Consider the following 22,344-nt stretch of genomic DNA (forward strand, 5'->3'; position numbering starts at 1 on the left):
ATCTCTGAAAGCATTTAAGTCCATGGAGTTGCATTAGGGGTGATTTGGCCTACGCATTATGTAGCTAATTGGTTCATTGTGTCATTTAACTGTGTTATCTATTGTCATGGCAAACTCCTCTGTTAGTCCACATGTAATCAATGTATGAGACATAGATTTCAGTTATATGTATAGTGTGACAGGGTCAGGCCAGATGGCTACAAGAGAGTGTTAGAAGGCAGATATATTAGTCCCAGATTAAGTAGATCCCTTTTTCCTGGGTAAGGTAACAGGGGCAGTTCCAGAACAAGCAGGAACTTGCTGGAACCACTTAATGCAGGCAGGCTAATTAGGACACCTGAAGCCAATGAAGAAGAAACTGCTAGAATCAGTTAGGAGAGGCTGGCTAATCAGGGCACCTGAGTTTAAGCAGGATCTCACTTCAGTTTGTAGAGTGCATGAGCGGAGCTGTGAGCAAGAGGCACTAGGAGCTGAGAGTGAGAAGGCGTATTGCTGGAGGACTGAGGAGTACAAGCATTATAAGAAACCAGGAGAAAGGTCCTGGGGTGAGGATAAAAAAGGTGTGGGGAGGAGGCCATGGGGAAGTAGTCCAGGGAGTTGTAGCTATCGTGCAGCTGTTCCAGGAGGCGCTCTAGACAGCTACTGTCCACAGGGCCCTGGGCTGGAACCCAGAGTAGAGGGCGGGCCCGGGTTCCCCGCAACCTCCAACTCCTGATCAGACACAGGAGGAGTTGACCTGGACTGTGGATTCCACCAGAGGGGAAGGTCTCTGGGCTGCTCCCTGACCCACATGGTGAATCTCTGAGGTGAGAAAATCTGCCAATAAGCACAGGACACACCAAGGTAGAGGAGGAACTTCTGTCACAATAGGTAAAGATACAAGTAAGATAGCATCATAGGAGTGTGAGACTGACAAGTAGTTAGGAGTGATGAGTGTGTATTGGGTAAATAAGAAAAGCAAGGCTGTAATGCAAGGCCTACAGGCTAAGGCTTGTAAGAGTTTAGCTTAACCATGCTAGGCCTCAGGCTTAAGGAAGCATGATATATGTAGGTGACCTAGGACTAACCTTGTGCCAGTCAAATTACAAGATTAGGTAAAGAATGTGCCAGTAGGTCAGGGTTTCTCAAAAAGGGGTTACGGCTTCTTTAGGGAAAGCCTCTGGCGGGCCAGGCCGGTGTGTTTACCTGCCCTGTCCGCAGGTCTGGCCGATCGTGGCTCCCACTGGCTGTGGATCGCTGCTCCGGGCCAATGGGAGCTGCTGGATGTGGCAGCCAGTATGTTCCTTGGCCCGCGCCGCTTCCAGGTTAGAGGTTAAACTGAGCGCTGCTGGAAAGGAGGGTGAGTTCCAGGAGCACCATAAACCAGAACATCATGGGCCAGATTCCACCCCTACTGCATTCCTCATCCCCCACCTGGGAGTCAGTGTGGTAACAACCAAGCCATGAATTCGCTGGGCTGGGATGGTGCATCCTCACCCAGCAGAGATGCTGGCAAAAGCCCACCCAGCAGAATCAAACCTCCTGGGGTGCATGTGTTGAATAGCGACCTCCCTCACCCCCAACAGCTGTGTGGAGAACAAACCCTGAGCCATGTGTCTAAAAGGGCAGACTGGCTTTCAGAGCCTCTGGTTGCCTGGTGCACAGGTGCTGGAACTTGAAGTGGTTTCCATGTTTATCTTTCTTTTTTTAAACCTTTTGTCAGCCTTGCAAAACTATAATGAAAACAAACCAACCCATTCACGAACTCTCCTTGCCTGCTCCTACCAGTGTTCATGATGAAAAAACAGAGAGTATTGTACTTGCCTATTGAAGGGTTGAAATCCATGTGCATTTTATATAACCACCTGGTACATGAATTGTGCCAGCTCTTTCTCAGACCCAAAGTCCAGAGTTTGGTCAAGACCAAAGGCCTAGCAAATAGTGATTGGTTAAGAGAAAGCTGGGGTAAACAAATAATATTGTTTTGCTAAAATAGGCCTGGTCAGCAAATTGCCAGGTGTTGGAGCTAAGAACTAAATAATTGTATCTTATTCAGAGTTGCAAATTGAACAACGGATCCCTGTTCCTATTATGTAAGTCTCTTCTGTAGGAAACAATCTTCCCACAGATCCAACCCTGAGTTTATAAAAAGTTGGCACATGTCAGTATAAGATATGGCATCCTTCCACCTCCCTTCTCAGGGACCAGTGCCTGCCTTAATACATAAAGGGGACAATCTTTATTGCCATATACTTTCACTGTTTCTCCCCTAGGAATGTACCTGGTGGACAATCAAAGGAGTTGCTCCATTCCTGTGGACCCCAAATCAGAATTCAACATATATATTTTATACTAATAACATTTTATCAAAATATTAATTAAATGTTAACTTGCTAACTTGAGACCATGGGCAGAGACATTATGTAACCTTTTAACCATTGGCTAATGTGCTATCTTGTCTTGCTGCAAAAAAACTGCCTACCCTGTCACCTTCCCCCGCCCATGGAAAATCTATATATTCTATTGTAATCAATTGATTGACAGTGTCTCTGAGCCTAATAAGCCAGGTGACACTCCACCAGCGCTGTGTGTAATAAAAACTCCTATGTTTGACGTCTACACGGTGTGGATTTATGTCCTTCACCTAATCCACACACCCAGATCCCTCCCCCCCAAAAAGGCAAAAGTAGGCTTTATAGAATTTTGTGTGGCTGCTTTATTACCATTTCCGCATTAATGAGGAGACTGAAAATATTGGCAAATAATATTAGCAAAGTTGCTACCCTGGGGCCTGATGATGGGAGGGCAATGGATACTGTAGAGTTGCCCTGTGTGGAACTGGGAGCTCTCTGAAATTACTGGGGGTGGTTCCATCAGCTGTTCTGCTCCATCTATACAGGTTGACCTCCTTGCCAGAGAAGCCCCCAGCTACTGATTGGGTTTATTACAAAACTGCAGTTGCTAAAGCTGGCATGGTGGATGAGTTTGAAAAGAAGGTGAGATTATTGTCCTCAATTAGATGTTGCTGCTGTTTTGAAACCCAAGTGGAGACTGCTCGTATCTGATTCACAAGATATAGAACTGTGAACTTTTTCTATAGCAGGCTGCTAGGAGAGATTATTAGGAGGTTTTGGCCCAGGTCCTTTAGTGTGGTGTGCAGCTATTTTGCATCACACTGCTAGCACAAAGCAGTCCAAAAGCTGGCATAGCTAACTATAGGAAGGGTCATTTTAGTGGAGGGTGATCCTCCAGTGGTATAAAGCTCACACTTTTTCTCTTCCAGCCTGCACAGGTTTTTTCCGGCTGTTGGTGTAGAAGTGACTCTAGAGCTTCCTTATTCCTTAAGCTGCCCCTAGAATTGTGCCACCCCAAGCACGTACTTGCTTTGCTGGTGCCTAGATCTGGTCCTAAATTTACAGTACAACGCACTAAAGATTCCTAAGCCTGTGGACACACAAACAAACAAGATAAATGTCCAGAAACAGGAAGCTGTAAGTATTTAAAAACTCTTCCCTGCCACGTGGTTTCTCTTTGATCTTTGTAAAGGTATAGAAGAATTCCCATCTGGAGTCTGCTGGTGGGTAATTGTGCTGAGGTACAGGAGCTGCAAGTCTGGGTTTGTGCATATAGGCAGCTTTTGAGCAAGAATAGTTTCTCTCTACCTATACAGGACCACACTTAGGGATTTAGAGTCCGAAACTGGACTGCAGTTCTGCTTGCTCTTCTGGTGTAATAAACTGGAAATTAGTATAAGATAAAGGCAGCCAAACTCTGATCAACTGAGGAGCATATTGGCATCTTGTCAGCAGCCCAAAGGATGTTCCTAAGTTGCATAAAGTAGGCCTGACTCCTTTTTAATGTGGAGTTGGCGTTCTTGGAGCCTGCAGGGGTCAAGATGGAGCATTGCATAGTGGGACTTCTATTCTATGGGCTCCTCCTCTGTGTGAAAGAGGAGGGTGGGTGTAACATAAACTCCATGTACTCAGGTCATTGAGGCTGGCAAATTCTCTGGCTAAAGACATCAAGAGCTTGTACCTGTTTTATTTAAAGCAGATGCTATTATAAGGTCTGTGCCTCTTTAAGGAAGATGTAAAATGAGAATGGTGACTTACTTACCATGGCTAAAGTGAAACAGGATGAGAGTCACAGCTTCACTGCCGGAAACAATCTAGGATTAATGTGCTCACCAAATCCTTTGTTCTCTTGCAGGCTAAGAGTGCTGCTGAATATGTGCAGGCCTCTAAATCCCATATTGTCCAGTATGAAAAACAGGTAGGGTTGATGGGTTCTACCCTGTGAATTTCATGCTTAAGGCAGCTTGCAATATAACCTTGTTTTCATTTCTAATTGTACATCTAGTTTAAGTTGTATTCTTGCTTACAACTGAATTTTAACATTTTCTTGTCTCTCCTCCCACTTCAAGCTTGAGAAGTTCAGAACCAAGATTCCTGTACATCTCCCAGCCACAGTGTGCCAGCTGTGTTTGTGCCTCGCTCCTATTATGTAGCTGTGCAATTATCCCATACTGCCTCAGTAGGGGTTAGGAGAGGGCCATCCTGGTTGTAGAGGCAGGGATGTGGGAGGGCTTTGCCATTACATGGCCAGATGAATATTATGGACTGATTACATGAACCTATCAAAGAATAGGCAGATATGCTGCTCTTGATCTAAAGGTTGTGTGTACCACTGGGGACTGTAGGTAAAATGAATAGGAGAGCAGCCTCACCACAGGTGCCTTCTGAGAGGATTGTAAGATTCTATTAGGTAGGTTTCACCTTCAGCCAAAGACATGACCATCTTTGTGTGTGTTATTTCTGAGTGGTCCAGGTCTCCCATTAGTAACGTGCAGTACTAATAAGGCAAACACTTCTAGTGGTCTGCAAAAATCAGATATATGGTATGTTTATGTAAGACAGCATGTTCTGTGACCAGCACTAACTGGCTGGGATTTTTGCTATGGTAAATATACCTTTTCCTCTGGAGATGATTATTCTCCTTTAAACTTGCATCCTGAGCTGTCGTTGAGGGTAGGGAGCCCACCCTGGCCTGTTCTCTCCTTTGAGTTGATAGTGGTGGCCTGGACTCCCATCACAGTTGGAGGAGCCTGTCTCATCCCGTCAACCAGCACTAATCTAGTCCATTGTGCTATTTCATGTTTGCTTTGTTCCCCCAGATCTCCATGTGTCGTTCAGCACTTTTGAGAGGTACAGCTAAGATGACTTATACATACTCCAGTAATTCCCTGTCAGCTGGAACACTAGCTCCATGAATGTATTTAATTCAGATAACTTATTTGCTGATAGGATGCCCTAGGTGTACACGTTGCATTACAAAGCACATGCAAGAACAAGGCTCCTGCCCTGCAGAGCTTGCGTTATTGTTCAGACATGCAGTACACAGCTTAATTCAAGCATAAGAAGCAGGAAAACCTTGTTAGGGAGGAGGTTGAGGCAAGCAAGTATTAGAAACGGCACTTGGTCCGCATTACACTGCTCCATTGTACAATAACAATGATGCTAAACAGTAGTGATAAAAGAAAATGACTGCAGTAAAGCACCTTATCCAGAATAAGCAGAGCTGACTCGCACTCCTGTAGCTCTGCCTGGGTCCCAATTTGCTGCTTTTCTGCATTGATTCTTTCTGTAAGCATGGGAAGTTCTGTATTTCCCTTTCCAAGTGGGCTTGAATCCCTGCTCTCCTCTTGTCTCCTGGCCATCTCAGTCAGAGAATCTCCTACAATGGGCAGAACAGCAGCCAAATGTAAATATACACTAGGGGAAATTGTGCACAAGAACAGAGGCCTGCATGATTCTAAACTTGACTTTATTTGCTTGATTTTATTAGAACTTCATACATCAGAAAATCTCAGGCACTTTGCTGGCTCAAGGGACTGGTGGGGCTGGCCACAGTTGGTGGTCTCTGCATGGGGCTGGGTTTTCAGCTGAGCCTACATAAATAACAAAGGTGCAGCTCTTTTGTATACATATGTTGCCTGTATATATTTGATTCTTATAATATGTGCACCATGATGACGTTGAGAGGTAGATGTCTTAACTTGTGTATAATTTTATGATCAAATGTGGCCTCAAACACAATGGACATGGGTTCTAAGCCTGCTAGCATGATTGATTTCCAGAGATAAGGGGCTCCCTACTCACAGAACCCTGCTACTGGTTACAAAGTATTCAAATGTAGGTAACCAAACACCAACCCTGTCCGCTTAGGAGGTTTCCAGATGTTGTTCTAGCTTGCTTGCGGCATCTCAGCAGTTTGATAGCCTTGAGTATAGGGTGTAGGGGTTTCTTCTTCAGCTGCATTAATAGGCAGGTCTCCAATATACCCATAGTCATTAGGACAAAGATACCTATGAAAAACATCACTGCAAAGAAGACAAAGAGCATGTGATTGATAAACTCTCTGCCTTACTTCCTCTAGATCCATAATTCTATCTAGTGTGGGCTTCTGCTTAATAGAAGAGAGATATATATATATAGAAGAATATAGTGCCCCAAGTCCAGAAACTGCTCAGAATAGGGACTTCTAGCATTATAGCTCTACTGCAGTGACTAGTGTTCCTCTTCTTACTATCTTTAATAGGCGACACGTTTGTACTCTGCTCTCTTCCTTACATCCAGTGCATGTCTAATATACAGTGACTTTTACTCAATAAAGACAAGTACCTATTATGGGTGGGTCATCGGAAGAAGTAGGAATAATGTCATTAAGAATCAGAGCTAACACAGACTCTCCAATGATGAGTGACAGCTGGAAGCTGATCTTGTCCTCATAAGAGCTGCTGCTGAACAAAATCGTCATATCCAATAAGTAGAGAGCACATGATGGGAAGATAAGGTTCAAAATGTATAAAATGGGTCGTCTCTTCATGGAGATCTGGAAGGAACAAGGCAAACATGAAATAACAGAATGGCCTGGGTTAGTGCTGGTCCCAATGGGACAAGACAGACTCTTCCTCCAGCTCTGGTTGGTGTCCAAACGATAAACTCAAAGGAGGGAACAGGGCCCAGTGGCTTCCTACACTGTAGTGCAGCCGTAAAAACTCACCCATATCCTGTCCCCAGCTTACTTTCCTTGCTTCCTTACCTTCATTTTTTACTTTCTTCCTACCTTCTAACCCCAACTTCCCCTCCTCTCATAGTCTGACCCTTTTTCCACCTGTCTTGCTAACTCTTCCTTACCTGCCCATCTCTTTCTACCACCTACTTCCCGCCACTTTACCTAACCCCCTTTGCCCTCATTTTGAGTCGAGCACTATGTTCTTCTGTGCACTCTTGCTATTTTCCTACTGGTATTCTCTATGAATATTCATGCACACTTGCTCGTAGAATACAGATGCCTCCACCTGTCTGATTTTTTTTTTCTTCTACTCCCCTAAACACACACATTTAAACTGGAGTGGACAAAAAGGTCCATCTAGTGCAGTAAGCAGTCTCAGAGTGGCCTATACCAGGTGTCTCAAAGGAAGATATAACCGCCTTAGGCCACATCCTCTGCTGGAATAAAGCAGTGCAGCTCCAGTGATGTCAATGGAGCTATAGCAATTTGTACCTACCGAGGATATGGACCCATAACTGTGTAGTGCTATATCATGAAGAATGTATTTTGTTACCAGCTATGAAGGAATCCAGTGACTTGCCAGCATTAGTGTCTGACCCCCTATGCTCCTATGAGAGCTGTACTGTCAAAACTCATTTTGCTGAAGCGTGATCTGGCTTGCACAGTAGACTGCTTTAGTTCTACCCTGTATTTGGCCTTGTCTCCTGCATTGTTAGGTGAGAGATGCTAGGAATGTGGCAGTGGAAATGGTACCATGAGTTGTCTTGGACACATGTGCTGTTGGGATTTGTGAGACTGCTGTAGTTCTCCCATTTAGACATGGGAGTTGCCTGTTTCCCCCATGAATTTCCTTGCAGAACAGAGCACTTGGCATGAGCAGCAGATTGTGCCCTTTCTTGATTTAGCTCTACAGATCTACATTGTAGGGGTCAGGCGGAGGGTGCAGAGGTGCCACATTCTGAGAGCTCTGTTTACAGGTTTATCATTTTGATTTTTATCAGATCATTCTGTTTTGAGATTTTTAGACTCCCACAAACTTGCTGAGGTAAGAACATTAACTCTTGGGCATAAGTCAGGGGTTCTCAAACTGGGGGTCAGGACCCCTCAGTGGATCATGAGGCTATTACATGGGGGGTTGTGAGCTGTCAACTTCCACCCCGACCCCCGCTTTGCCTCCAGCATTTATAATGGAGTTAAATTAAAAACAGTTTTTTCTATATTTATAAGGAGGGTCACAGTCAGAGGCACGTATGTGAAAGGGGTCACCATTAAAAAAGTTTGAGAACCACTTCCATAAGTGAATAATATATATCTCCCTGGATCTTTTGTCAAAATATCTGATTTTATAAAGCGCTTTGTCTGGTGGGGAATGTGTATTTGTAATTGTGGGAGTTAGTCCTTTAAAGATGACTAGATTTTGCTTGGGTTGTGTTTTTAGTTTGTAGCTGAGCCCTGATGTTCTGAAGGACGTGTTTATAATAAATCAATGAATACAATATATAGTGTGTGAAATACACTGATGCAATACCTCATACGTGATCGCAAGAAACTCTTCATGTTTAGTAATGTTTATGTTTGTGAACTTCCATTCTCCACTGGTCAGGTGAATAAGCTGGCTTGTTTTAGTCACCTCATCTGTTGTCTGATTGGACCAGAGTATAATGTCTGTTTGAGGAAAGAAAGATGCAGTGGTTTAAAGGTGTTTCCTTTCTAAGTGCAGGGAGTTCAAATCTTGTACCACAGTCCAGGTGTGTATTCAGAAGGAGGGAAGAGAAGGTTAAGATCCCCCACCCACCCACCCACGGTGGGAAAATTACATCTCTTGCCCAGAACAGAACTAGTTGTGTACTTGGAGCTTGATTCTTACTCCAGGGTAAAGTGAGAATAACGTCATTGAAATCAAAGGAGTTATACAAGTATGAGATCAGAATCCACCCCAAAGGTCACTGCTTAAATGGGAACAGATGTCTGCTGACAGTAGGAGTTTCAGAACTCTAGCAGTCTTGGATACTTGATTGAATTCTGTCTCTCATCTTACGGCCTTGATCCAAATCCTGTTGAAGTCAGTGGCAGTCTTTCCACTGACTCCAGTGAGCTTTAGATCATGCACTTAGAGGAGCAGTTGGCAGTGAATGTCTCTTTTCTGTGCTTCCATAAATACTTGGAAGTAGCTATTATCTGGGCCTCTTCATCACAGACTCACTATGGTGGCAATTGTGCAAATGGAGCATTTTCTTGAGAAAAATATCTAGGTCTCGATACCGAGATGGCTAGCCCCCTTCCCTAAAATGTTTCACTCTGAGATGTGAACTGGGCCTGTTTAATACTGGCATTCCTAGCAAAGAGTTTCCTCTTCAATTCGAGACTGGCTGACTTTCTGGAAGTGCCGCTTTAGCCAAACACAAATAATTGGTCTCAATTAACTGGGTGACATTGAATGGCCTGTGAGACACAGAAGGTCAGACTAGATGATCTAATGGTCCCTTCTGCCTTTAAACTCTAGGAATGTCATGAAACATTTGCTACCTTCAGTTTAACGAAGCCAATTACTTTTCAAGGGAAACTAAATTATTAGAATAGTTGAAGCTAAATGGACATCCGTTCTATGCAAACAATAAAAGATAATGCTTGAAAATAAGTCTTGTCTCTCCATTTCTGCGCCTACCATGGGGATAAAATAAGAGAGCATGCAGCAGTCCAGACCCTAGCTCTCTAGCCTGGAACTCAAATCTCTAAGTCTGGGTCCCATCCTGCAGCACTTTCTCAGTCATGTGAGTAATCCTCTCAACTTCAGCCCTTGGAGTTCTATTTTGAATCTAGACCCTCATGCACATTTTAAGGACTTTAGACCTTGCAAACTCTTATACAAGTAATCCCTATTGCAGTCAGTGGGACTAGTCATTTGACTATGCTACCACTCCTGGGAGTAAAGACTTTGCAGAGGCAGATCCTGGATTTTTTCAGGGATATTCATATAGGAGACTCCTTAGGGGGAGATGATGCCATAGCCCAGTTTCCCTCTTGCGTTATAATTTTTTTTAACACAATGGACACTGAGTAATGAACATAAAAATTCAATGGCAGATCAAACCTGTGATCCAACTTGTTCATTGTCTTGTTGCGGACAGTGGCCAGCACCAGCAAATCCAGTCTAGTTGTAGTAAAAGTGAATAAGAATGGACATACCTCGATGATTAATTGAGAAGAGGGTTATGCTGCACGTCTGGGTGTCAAATGGAAACTTGTGCATCTCCAAGTTGCATGCTATGGTGACATGGTGCTGTTGGGTTGTGCTAACAATGCCATTGTGAGTGATGGACAGAAAGGGCCTGCTGAGCGATTTCTCTTCATGCACTCTGAACAACAACAAGTAAAATGACAGAATACTTGTTGCAGATCGAAGATAATATTTTTTTTGCAAACTTTTTTGTTAGTCTGACTTTGAATGGTCAGTGAACCCTACTTAATAGAACGGGAAACAGAAGAGAGAGGGTGAGTGACAGCGACTAACCAGGGATGAGAGATTTAAAACAAACAGGGAAGGACAAAAGCTGTGGGAGGAGATAGGAGAGATGTGAAGAGGGACCGCAAGCAGAGAAGGTCTGGGGTGCAGAGAAGGGCTGATAATCCCCATCTACACCAAGACTTGTAGTGCACCCCATTAGCATGCTAGATGAGATAGGAAAGACATACAAGGACGTATGACCCACTTGCCCCATTGGACCAGGGACTGTTGGCCTAATTCTGATCTCACACTGCTTCTACCTTCTAACTATTGACTTCTGCTGAATTACTCCTGATTTCCACCGTGTAAATAAGAGCAGAATCAGGCCCTATATCTTTATTTGTGTCTTGTGCAGTGCTGAGCACATCACTGCTTCTTAATAAATAATATTTAATTGTTTAGAGACAATACCAAATATCATAGTACAGCGGGCATCTTCTGCACCTCCAGAATCAACAGTGACAGGACCCACTAAGATATGCTGTTGGAGTCTGTCTCTTTTTGATTGGCTTCCCTGTCTGTCAGATTTCGCATAGCCTGCACATGCTCTACTAGTGCCCCTCACTCAGGAACTAAAAAAACCCCATTTTATTTAATGAATGTTTTCTAATTGTCATGAGATCAGTTAATTGGTTCATAGTTATTCCGGAGCCTCCCCCCCAATTAGTCCCACAAAACCTTTGCTTATGTGAGTAATCCTCACTCAGATGAGTTAGTCCCATTGATTTCAGTGGCATCAATCATGTCCCTTGTAATTATTCCTCTTACGGAAGCAAGTTGAAGTCAGCCAAGGAGAGTCTTACTGTTCAAGAATTATGAGATATGGGGACCAAAAGGTATCCACTGGCAGAACGAGTTCGGAAACGTTACAGAAATCCTGAGGATTCCAAGTTGCAAAGACATTTTCCCACTTCTAGAGGCAAGAAAAATCACAGAATGGAAACAATTTCTGGACTCACAGCACACAGAAAATAACTTTGATTTTACAGAAAATAGCGCTTACCATGGTCACTAAGAAATAGACAGTGACAGTTTGAAGCTTTTCAGTCTAGAGAAACAAAATTGGAAAGTGATTATCATGATTTCATTTACTAAGATAGGTACAGAACTTAGACACTGTTCAGCATTCTTCTTACAATGATGGTGTGATGGGTGTCGAAGACATGAGAAAATCATGGCAGACCAATAACGTACTTTTCTTGGTCTTACAAACTGAGGTGTAGGTTGGAAGGGTAAAGTTCAATGTTTGGAAAAAATAGTTGACTGATTGAATACACCTGGCTATGTAAATCTGTACTGGGACAGAATCCAGAGAAGGAGAAATATTGCAACACGGCTCAGGGAAATTGAGTCTACAGAATCTGATCCCTGATATATAAGGAAGGCAAAACCGAACAAGAATTACCAAAGTCTCTCCTCACTCTTCCCTGCCCCCCCACCCTTACCTCACTTTGCTGTAACACTGGCTAATAACATGGATTCCCTTTACACAGGCTAAGCAGAGGTATTTCCCTTTGAAGAGGTGTTTTTTTTGGAGGAAACAAAAAAAGAAAGAAGTTCAGATGAAATGCAAATCAAGGGCCAAATTCCTGAGTATTCTTGGACAACTTTTCAGTGCTTTGGCAACACAATGCAGCTTAACAGGCCAATTAAAAAGTGGATAGGAGGCTGGTAGAGATATGAATCTTGCCCTGGACTTTGATCTTTTAGAGCTCATTTCAATGTGACACCTGTTCAACATGTGATGAGCACAAAAGCAATTTTAAACATCTTCTCATTTGTGCAGATGTAACAAACTATTTTACATCTGGCGCCTCCAACCATACATTGCTCTGGATTCTGCTTTCAAACCAGAGCCATAAAGTCTGGAGAAGACCTAACGTGCAGGTTCTACCCTTTCACATCAGTGGCAGTAATTGTGGAGTTACTCCTGATTTGCGCTGGTCTGAGTGAGAGAAGAGTCACTCACTCACTTTAGAATCATCAGCTGCCTCAACTTTTCAATCTCCACAATATTTCCTACTATTAAAAATAATAGAGGTTTGTTTCCTTACCACTGAGAGGATGGACATCAGTATAAATTGTATCTCCACTTTCAATGGGTCTTTCCAATTTTTCTTGGGTATTGTACGTAGTGGGGGTGGCTTTTCAGAGGAGATGTTCAGATACTGAATAACGTCATCGTACATACAGCGCTGTTCTGGGGCAGCACCTGTGGAAATAAAATGAAAGTCTGGCTACATCCAAATTCATTTTATCAGAACAATACCAGGCAGGATCTCAGCATACATCACACAGCCAGCCTATGGAATATGAATACATCAGAGGATAAAAGGCATTGGGCTGCATCTTCTAGGAAATCACTGTCAGATCTTTGACCCCTTTCACACTGGCGGGAGTAGAGTGCCTGTCTTAATCTTCCTCATCCATGTATGAGAATATAAATTCCTCATGGGAAATCCAGTTGGTTTTTCCCTGATCCTACTACAATTTAACTTACCTGTTACCATAGACAAAGTGAGAATGGCTAAGAATGCTTCCCACGTCATTCCCGTTTTCCTAATAAAACAAATGATACAGCTGGTGCTACAGCTGGTTGCCAGTGGCTATCAGATGAGGTGTAGCTGGTACTTTGATATTAATCAGTGTAGGGAGGAAGCTTATATAATTGAAGCCTTTTTTTTTTTTTAATGAAGAATTCAGTGATAATGGTGCAATGCACTCAGCTGGCTCTTGGGATTAGCTCGTGAATTTACCGTTAATGGATCTGATGTTATGGGACCAATACTGTGGTAGAAATAATTTGCTTTAACCCCATAGTCCCCTGCTGAAAGGTATTGCTTGTTGTTGGGATTTATTTACACAAAAGAAATCAGGGCTCTTTTGTCTTTAAGTTTGTCCAAAGTGGGCCTTGCTGCTTATTGGACAGCCTTGCCGCTGCACTCTGGCAGAGGGGAAGTGACCCCTGGGCTTCCATATCTCACGTAAGCTCCCTAAGAACTAAGGATGGCTGTCTTGTGAATGGAGTCATTTGAAAATGCTTGGGAACAAAATTTGCTGGGTTAAACATGTTTTGTTTGATCTGAAATCAACTTTTTTGATTCACTGAAATTTTTCATGACTTTCAGATTGTTTTGAAACCCGCCCATTTTATCTTTTCAACACTGCCAGCCAGCCGAATAGTCAATCATTTGCTGTAAAAGCGTCACCTAGCCCGAAAGTCGTATGAAGTTAACAAACTACCTTCCTGGTAAGAAAGTTACATGGTCTCTCAGTGCTGGCAGCAGTTTCTCCACCTTAGTTCCCTCTGCTTAAAGTGCTGGCTGTGTCCTGACGTCCATTCTTCACCGCTCTCTGCACTGTTTAGGTCCCATACGATTGGTGCCTTCACAACTGCCCAGCCCTGCTTTACACGGTGCAGCTCTAAAGCTCAATCTTTCTGACTTCAGATTCTCTGCACCTCCAACTTCTGTGCTTTGCAGGCTATATGAAGCTTAGGAACCCCAGAGGCTCATGACTCCAGATCCCTCTTATAACACACACCCTGTTGAAAACTAAAAAGATGTGGAAAGAGGAGCTCTTAGGTAGTGTGGAGAGAGAGAGGCTAGACTGGTAGTTAGCGAGACTTTGCAAAGCTCTCCCTTGCCTGCCATGGTCCCCCTGACTGTCTCTGCATTCTCTGGTTTGTTGTTTGATGTGGAGGATCCTTCCATGCTGAGCACGGCTGCTCCTTCACTAGTTTCTTGTCTAGCAAACAAAGCTGGCTCATATGCCTGTATGTCTGAGATTCAACTGGCTGTGTGTGTATATATGTAAATATACAGTGTGTGGGGTGTAAGTGCCACAGTGGAGTCAGGCTCTAGGGCACCCTCTCTATCATTCCCGCTTTCCCCCAGTCCTCTGATTTATAACCCATGGAGCCAAATCCTGCTCTTGTTAGAGCCTGGCAAAGCTCCCCAAGGGTGGAGACTCCATCCCCAGAATGTCCAGCTCTCTGTCCCAGCTAGATCATGGAGGCTGAATGATCTCACTGAACCCAGCTGCAGCAGAGGGGGGGTACAGGTCACCTGGGGAGAGGGGTTCCCCTCCCCAGCTCAGCCCCTCTCTGCGCAGTCTGGCCAGCCCTTCATGGGCCGGTGTTGGGATGAGTCTTGGTGTCCAGCCAGGGGTGTCTTCCCCTGTAGAGGCTGATCTAAAGCAGGGGGAGTTGGGACCAGCCTTTTCTGCTCTCCCCCATGGCCTGGGTGCCTTGGAAAGATGAAACTAGCCAAACAGCCCATGCATGGCTGTGGTTAAACTGAGTGTTGCTGGAAAGGCGGGTGAGTCCCAGGAGCACCATAAACCAGAACATCATGGGCCAAATTCCACCCTACTGCATTCCCCTCCTCCCAGGAGTCAGTGTGGTAACAACCAAGGAGTAAATTTCCTGAGCTAGGATTGTGCAACCTTAGCCAGCAGAGATGCTGGCAAAAGCCCACTCAGCAGAATCAGATCTCCCGGGGTGCATGTGTTGAATAGCGACACCCCCCCCCAACAGCTGTGTGGAGAACAAACCCTGAGCCATGTGGCTAAAAGGGCAGGTTGGCTTTCAGAGCCTCTGGTTGCCTGGTGCACAGGTGCTGGAACTAGGGGTGCTGCTGCACCCCCTGGCTTGAAGTGTTTCCATGTTTATTAGCTTTCTTTTTTTAAAACCTTTTGTCATCCTTGCAAAACTGTAATGAAAACAAACCAACCCATTCACGAACTTTCCTTACCTGCTCCTACCAGTGTTCATGATGAAAAAACAGAGTATTGTACTTGCCCATCCACCACCCCTGCCCTCACAAGGCAAATGTAGGTGTGCGGAATTTTATGTGGCTGCTTTATTACCATTTCCGCATTAACGACGAGACTGAAAATATTGTCAATTATAAGTAGCATACTTGCTACCCTGGGGTCTAATGATGGTCGGGGGGGGGGGGAATGGGTACTGCAGTGTTGCCCTGTGTGAACATAAGAATGTCCTTATTGGGTCAGACCAAAGATCCATCTAGCCCTGTATCCCATCTACTGACAGTGGCTGATACCAGGTGCCCTAGAGGGAGTGAACCTAAGAGGTAATGATCTCTCTCCTGCCATCCATCTCCACCCTCTGACAAACAGAGGCTAGGGACACCATTCGTTACCCATCCTGGCTAATAGCCTTTGATGGACTTAACCTCCATGAATTTATCTAGTTCTCTTTTAAACCCTGTTATAGTCCCAGCCTTCACAACCTCCTCAGGTAAGGAGTTCCACAAGTTGACTGTGCGCTGTGTGAAGAACTTCCTTTTATTTGGTGGCCCCTAGTTCTTATATTATGGGAACAAGTAAATAACTTTTCCTTATTTACATTCTCCACATCACTCATGATTTTATATACCTCTATCATATCCCCCCTTAGTTTTCTCCTTTCCAAGCTGAAAAGTCCTAGCCTCTTAAATCTCTTCTCATATGGGACTCGTTCCAAACCCCTGATCATTTTAGTTGCCCTTCTCTGAACCTTTTCTAGTGCCAGTATATCTTTTTCGAGATGAGAAGACCACATCTGTTCGCAGTATTCAAGATGTGGGTGTACCATGGATTTATATAAGGGCAGTAAGATGTTCTCTGTCTTAACTTCTATCCCCTTTTTAATGATTCCTAACATCCTGTTTGCTTTTTTGACCGCTGCTGCACACTGTGTGGACATCTTCAGAGAACTATCCATGATGACTCCAAGATCTTTTTCCTGATTAATTGTAGCTAAATTAGCCCCCATCACGGTGTATGTATAGTTGGGATTATTTTTTCCAATGTGCATTACTTTACATATATCCACATGAAATTTCATTTGCCATTTTGTTGCCCAATCACTTAGTTTTGTGAGATCTTTTTGAAATTCTTCACAGTCTTCTTTGGTCTTAATTATCTTGAGCAGTTTAGTATCATTTGCAAATTTTGCCACCTCACTTTTTACCCCTTTCTCCAGATCATTTATAAATAAGTAGAATTGGATTCGCCCTTTGGGAACACCACTAGTTACTCCTCTCCGTTCTCAGAATTTACCATTTATTCCTACCCTTTGTTCCCTGTCTTTTAAACAGTTCTCAATCTATGAAAGGACCTTCCCTCTTATCCCATAACAACTGGAACTGGGAGCTCTCTGAAATTACTGGGGGTTGTTCTATCAGCTCTTCTGCTCCACCTGTACAGGTTGACCTCCTTGGCAGAGAAGCCCCCATCCCCGGCTATTGATTGGGTTAATTACAAAACTGCAGTTGCTAAGGCTGGCATGGTGGATGAGTTTGAAAGGAAGGTGAGAGTCTCGTCCTCAATTAGATGTTGCCGCTGTTTTGAAATCCAAGTGGAGACTGCTCATATCTGATTTACAAGACAAAGAACTATGAACTTTTTCTCTAGCAAACTGGGTGCTAGGAGAGATTATTAGGAGGCATTGGCCCAGGTCCTGTGCTGTGGTATGTAGCTGCTTTCAGGACCCGCGCCAGGGTTTCTTGCGCCCTAAGCACACGGCCATTTCGTCGCCCCCCTGCACTGATCCCGCGGCTCCGGTGGAGCTGCCGCAGTCATTCCTGGTGAGGGTCCGTTGGTCCGCAGGTCCAGTGGAGCTGCCGCAGGCATGCCTGCGGGAGGTCCACCAGAGCCGCAGGAGCAGCCGACCATCTGCAGGCATGACTGCGGCAGCTCCATCGGAGCCGCGGACCAATGGACCCTCTGCAGGCATGCCTGCAGCAGGTCAACCGGAGCCACCTGCCGTCCCCCCGGCAAAATGCCACGCCCTCAATAATCCCGGCACCCTAGGTGATTGCCTAGACTGCCTAAATGGTAGCGCTGGCCCTGGCTGCTTTACATCACACGGCTAGCACAAAACAGCCGAAAAGCTGGCATAGCTAACCATAGGAGGAGTCATTTTAGTGGAGGGTGATCCTCCAGTGGCATAAAGCTCATGCTTTTTCTCTTACAACCTGTACAGGTTTTCCTAGCTGTAGGTGTAGAAGTGGCCTGAGGAAGGAGTATATAATCAGAGCTTCCCTATTCTTTGATGATTCCCAACTGCCAAAGAGCACTAGTCTGGCTATTGGGGAAATATTCGCTCTGGGAGCATGCACGGCTTCAACAGAATTGAGAAGTAACACATTTAGAATTTATTTTTTGAATGTACAATACAATGCACTAAAAGTTCCTGAGCCTGTGGTTTCTCTTTGATATTTGAAGAGGTATAGAAGAATTCTCACTTGAAGTCTGCTGGTGGGTTTGTGCTGAGGTGCAAGAGGTGCAAGTCTGGGTTTGTGCATATAGGCAGCTTTTGAGCAAGAATAGTTCTCTTTACCTATACAGGACCACACTTAGGGATTTAGAGTCCGAAACTGGACTGCAGTTCTGCTTGCTCTTCTGGTGTAATAAACTGGAAATTAGTATAAGACAAAGGGAGCCAAATTCTGATCAACTGAGGAGCATATTGGCATCTTGTCAGCAGCCCAAAGGATGCACTTAAGTTGCATAAAATAGGCCTGACTCCTTTTTAATGTGGAGTTGGAGTTCTTGGAGCCTGCAGGGGTCAAGATGGAGCGTTGCACAGTGGGACTTCTATTCTATGGGCTCCTCCTCTATGCGAAAGAGGAAGGTGGGTGTAACATAAACGCCAGGGGTTCTACTCAGGTCATTGATGTTGTCTTTAGCCAGAGAATTTGTCAGCCCCAAGAGCCTGTACCTGTATTTAAAGCAGATGCTATTTTAAGGTCTGTGCCTCTTTAAGGAAGATTTAAGATGAGAATGGTGACTCCTTTTCCATGGCTAAAGTGAAATAGGATGAGAGTCACAGCTTCACTGCCAGAAACAATATAGGATTAATGTGCTCACCAAATCCTTCGTTCTCTTGCAGGCTAAGGGTACGTCTACACTACGGGATTATTCCGATTTTACATAAACCGGTTTTATAAAACAGATTGTATAAAGTCGAGTGCACATGGCCACACTAAGCACATTAATTAGGTGGTGTGCGTCCATGGTCCGAGGCTAGTGCCGATTTCCGGAGCGTTGCACTGTGGGTAGTTATTCCGTAGTTATCCCATAGGTCCCGCAGTCTCCCCCGCCCCTTGTAATTCTGAGTTGAGATCCCAGTGCCTGATGGGGCAAAAATCATTGTCGCGGGTGGTTCTGGGGAAATGTCGTCAATCATTCCTTCCTCCGGGAAAACAATGGCAGACAATCATTTCGCGCCCTTTTTCCCTGGATTGCCCTGGCAGACGCCAAAGCACGGCAACCATGGAGCCCGTTCAGCTTTTTTTTTTTACTGTCACCATATGTGTACTGGATGCCGCTAACAGAGGCATTACTGCAGCGCTACACAGCAGCATTCGTTTGCTTTTGCATGATAGCAGAGACAGTTATCAGTTGTTCTGTACCGTCTGCTGCCATTGTAAATTGGCAGTAAGATGACGGTTATCTGTCGTTCTGTACTGTCTGCTGCTATCATGGGTGCCCCTGGCTGAGGTTGGCTGGGGGCGCAAAGGCAAAACTGGGAATGAATCCCCGAGTCAATTCCTCCTTTGTGGTTTCTAAAAATAGTCAGTCCTGCCTAGAATATGGAGCAAGTGTACTAGAGAAGCAGTGTATCAGAGAGCACAGCTGCTCCGTGTCAGATCCCCAGAAATGATGAGCTACATGCCATTCACGGGGGGTGCCCCTGCAACAACCCCACCCATTGCTTCCCTCCTCCTCCAACCTTCCTGGGCTACCATGGCAGTGTCCCCCCCATTTGTGTCATGAAGTTATAAAGAATGCAGGAATAAGAAACAGTGACTTGTTAATGAGATAAAATGAGGGGGAGGCAGCCTCCCGGTGCTATGACAGTCCAGGCAGGACATTAAGCGGTGCGGAGGAGAGGAGCCCAGCATCCCGCTGCTATGATAGTCCAGGCAGTACAGAATCTTTTCTTTGCACAGGAAAGGGAGGGGGCTGATGGAGATCAGCCCCCAGTTGCTATGATGAGGTCAGTTACCAGCCGTTCTATCCCATCTACTGGGAATGACCAGGAATCATTCCTATTTTACCCAGGCGCCCCCAGCCAGCCTCACCTGAGGCCAGCCAGGAGCACTCATGGGCTGATGGTGACAACAGATATCAGTCATATTGTACCGTCTGCCACCAGGGAGGGGAGAGGAACAGATACTGCTCTTCACTGCTGCAGCATCGCGTCTACCACCAGCATTCAGTAGACATAGGGTGATGTTGAAAAAAGTCAAGAAACGATTTTTCCCTTTTCTTTCATGTGGTGGGGAAAGGGAGTAAATTGACGAGCTATACCCTGAACCATGCTGGACAATGTGTTTGAACCTACAGGCACTGGGAACTCAGCCAAGAATGCAAATACTTTTCGGAGACTGCTGTGGACTGTGGGATAGCTGGAGTCCTCAGTACCCCCTCCCTCCCTCCATGAGTATCCATTTGATTCTTTGGCTTTCCGTTACGCTTGTCACGCAGCACTGTGTAGCCTGGAGATTTTTTTCAAACGCTTTGGCATTTCGTCTTCTGTAACGGACCTCTGATAGAACAGATTTGTCTCCCCATACAGTGATCAGATCCAGTATCTCCTGTACGGTCCGTGCTGGAGCTCTTTTTGGATTTGGGACTGCATCGCCACCTGTGCTGATCAGAGCTCCACGCTGGGCAAACAGGAAATTTAATTCAAAAGTTCGCGGGGCTTTTCCTGTTTACCAGGCCACTGCATCCGAGTTCAGATTACTGTCCAGAGCGGTCACAGTGGTGCACTGTGGGATACCGCCCGGAGGCCAATACCATCGATTTGCGGCCACACTAACCCTAATCCGATATGGTAATACCGATTTTAGCACTACTCCTTTCGTTGGGGAGGAGTACAGAAACCGACTTAAAGAGCCCTTTATATCGATATAAAGGGCCTCGAAGTGTGGACGGGTGCGCAGTTCAATCGGTTTAATGCTGCTAAAATCGGTTTAAACGCGTCGTGCAGACCAGGCCTCAGGGTGCTGCTGAATATGTGCAGGCCTCTAAATCCCATATTGTGCAGTCTTTAGAAAGAGGTAGGTTTGATGGTTTCTACCCTGTGAATTTCATGTTTAAGGCAGCTTGGCATGCAACCTTGTTTTAATTTCTAATTGTACATCTAGTTTCAGTTGAATTCTTGCTTACATCTGACTTTAACATTTTCTTGTCTCTCCACCCACTTCAAGCTTGAGAAGTTCAGAACCATGATTCCATTCGATCAAATGACATTTGAGGACTTGAATAAGGTCTTTCCTGAAACGAAACTGGACAAGGAGAAGTATCCATATTGGCCCCACAGACCCATTGAAGACCTGTAAATCTGTCTGAAAGCAGTTTCTGGTAACTGTCAAATTTTCTAGAATACTTTTACTTTTAAATAAAGTAATTGTACAGGGCTTCAGCAATGTGTCTCGTCTTGGTTTCAAAACCAAAAGATTAAATCCACTAGGAGGTTTTTTTTGTTTTTGTTTTTGTTTTTTAAAGTGAGTGACAAATGCCCTGAAATAAGCAGGCAATTGGTTTTGGAGGCTCTGCACTTTACAGGGTGGGGATAGTTCCTGAAGGACAGGATTGAGTCTTCCAAGCAGGATGCCAAGGTTTAGTGTTTGTAGAATACTCTTCCTGTTCTTGCTGTTCAGGTTAACCCAGGGGTCGGCAACCTTTCAGAAGTGCTGTGCCGAGTCTTCATTTATTCATTCTAATTTAAGGTTTTGTGTGCCAGTAATACATGTTAACGTTTTTAGAAGGTCTCTTTCTATAAGTCTATAATATATAACTAAACTATTGTTGTATGTAAAGTAAATAAGGTTTTTAAAATGTTTAAGAAGCTTCATTTAAAATTAAATTAAAGTGCAGAGCCCCCAGACTGGTGGCCAGAACCCAGGCAGTGTGAGTGCCACTGAAAATCAGCTTGTGTGCCGGCTTTGGCACACATGCCATAGCTTGCCTACCCCTGGGTTAAACCCAAGGTGATTTGGGTGACTGAGATAACTGTCCAGCCACACAAATGATCAGCCCAGTTTAACTTTCAGCCCTTTTCTGTATTACACGTGCAAACATCTCTCTGTAGCCTGTCCATGATACGCTCATTGGATCTGGTTACAAACCTGGCAAAGCCTACAGCAGTTTCCTTCCCCCACAGCTTGAATGTGCCAGCTGCACTTGTGCCTTGGCAACTACTATGTAGCTGTGCAATTATGCCATGCTGCCTCAGCAGGGGGTAGGAGAGGGACATCCTGGCTGTAGAGGGAGGGATGTGGCTTGTCCTGTGACTGGCACTAACTGGTTGGGATTTGTGCTATGGTAAATATATCTTTTCCTCTGGAGATGATTATTCTCCTATAAACTTGAATCCTGGGCTGTAGTTGAGGGTAGGGAGCCCACCCAGGTCTGTTCTCTCCTTTGAGTTGATAGTAGTAGCCTGGACTCCAATCACAGTTGGAGGAGCCTGTCTCATCCCATCAAGACCAGCAGCACCAATCTAGTCCATTCTGCTATTTCATGTTTGCTTTGTTCCCCCTAGATCTCCATGTGTAGTTCAGCACTTTTGAGAGGTACAGCTAAAATGACTTATACCTACTCCAGTAATTCCCTGTCAGCTGGAACACTAGCTTCATGAATGTATTTTATTCAGGTAACTTATTTGCTGATGGGATGCCCTAGGTGTACACATTGCTTTACAAAGCACGTGCAAGAACAAGGCTCCTGCCCTGCAGAGCTTGCACTGTTAGTCAGACATGCAG

The 22,344-nt window shown here is 44.7% G+C and overlaps 2 protein-coding genes across 2 annotated transcripts; one reads left to right on the top strand and one right to left on the bottom strand.

The window, feature by feature from the left end:
• Positions 1-5,440: 5,440 nt before the first annotated feature.
• On the bottom strand, positions 5,441-13,107 carry LOC115635736 (5-hydroxytryptamine receptor 3A-like). Its single transcript, XM_030534882.1, has 9 exons — positions 13,059-13,107; positions 12,613-12,770; positions 11,562-11,606; positions 11,362-11,471; positions 10,240-10,409; positions 8,582-8,718; positions 6,660-6,870; positions 6,191-6,358; positions 5,441-5,712 (listed from the first exon to the last, which is right to left on the bottom strand). The coding sequence occupies exons 1-9, from the start codon at positions 13,105-13,107 to the stop codon at positions 5,441-5,443; spliced, it is 1,320 nt and encodes a 439-aa protein (XP_030390742.1).
• A 2,394-nt stretch (positions 13,108-15,501) lies between these two features.
• Positions 15,502-20,968, top strand: LOC115635737 (ATP synthase subunit d, mitochondrial-like). Its single transcript, XM_030534883.1, has 3 exons — positions 15,502-15,524; positions 16,772-16,874; positions 20,788-20,968. Exons 1-3 carry the CDS (start codon positions 15,502-15,504, stop codon positions 20,917-20,919), a joined length of 258 nt encoding a protein of 85 aa, XP_030390743.1. The 3' UTR covers positions 20,920-20,968.
• The last annotated feature ends 1,376 nt before the right edge of the window (positions 20,969-22,344 follow it).

This window comes from Gopherus evgoodei, chromosome 15 (assembly GCF_007399415.2).
Source record: "Gopherus evgoodei ecotype Sinaloan lineage chromosome 15, rGopEvg1_v1.p, whole genome shotgun sequence".
NCBI lineage: Eukaryota > Metazoa > Chordata > Testudines > Testudinidae > Gopherus > Gopherus evgoodei.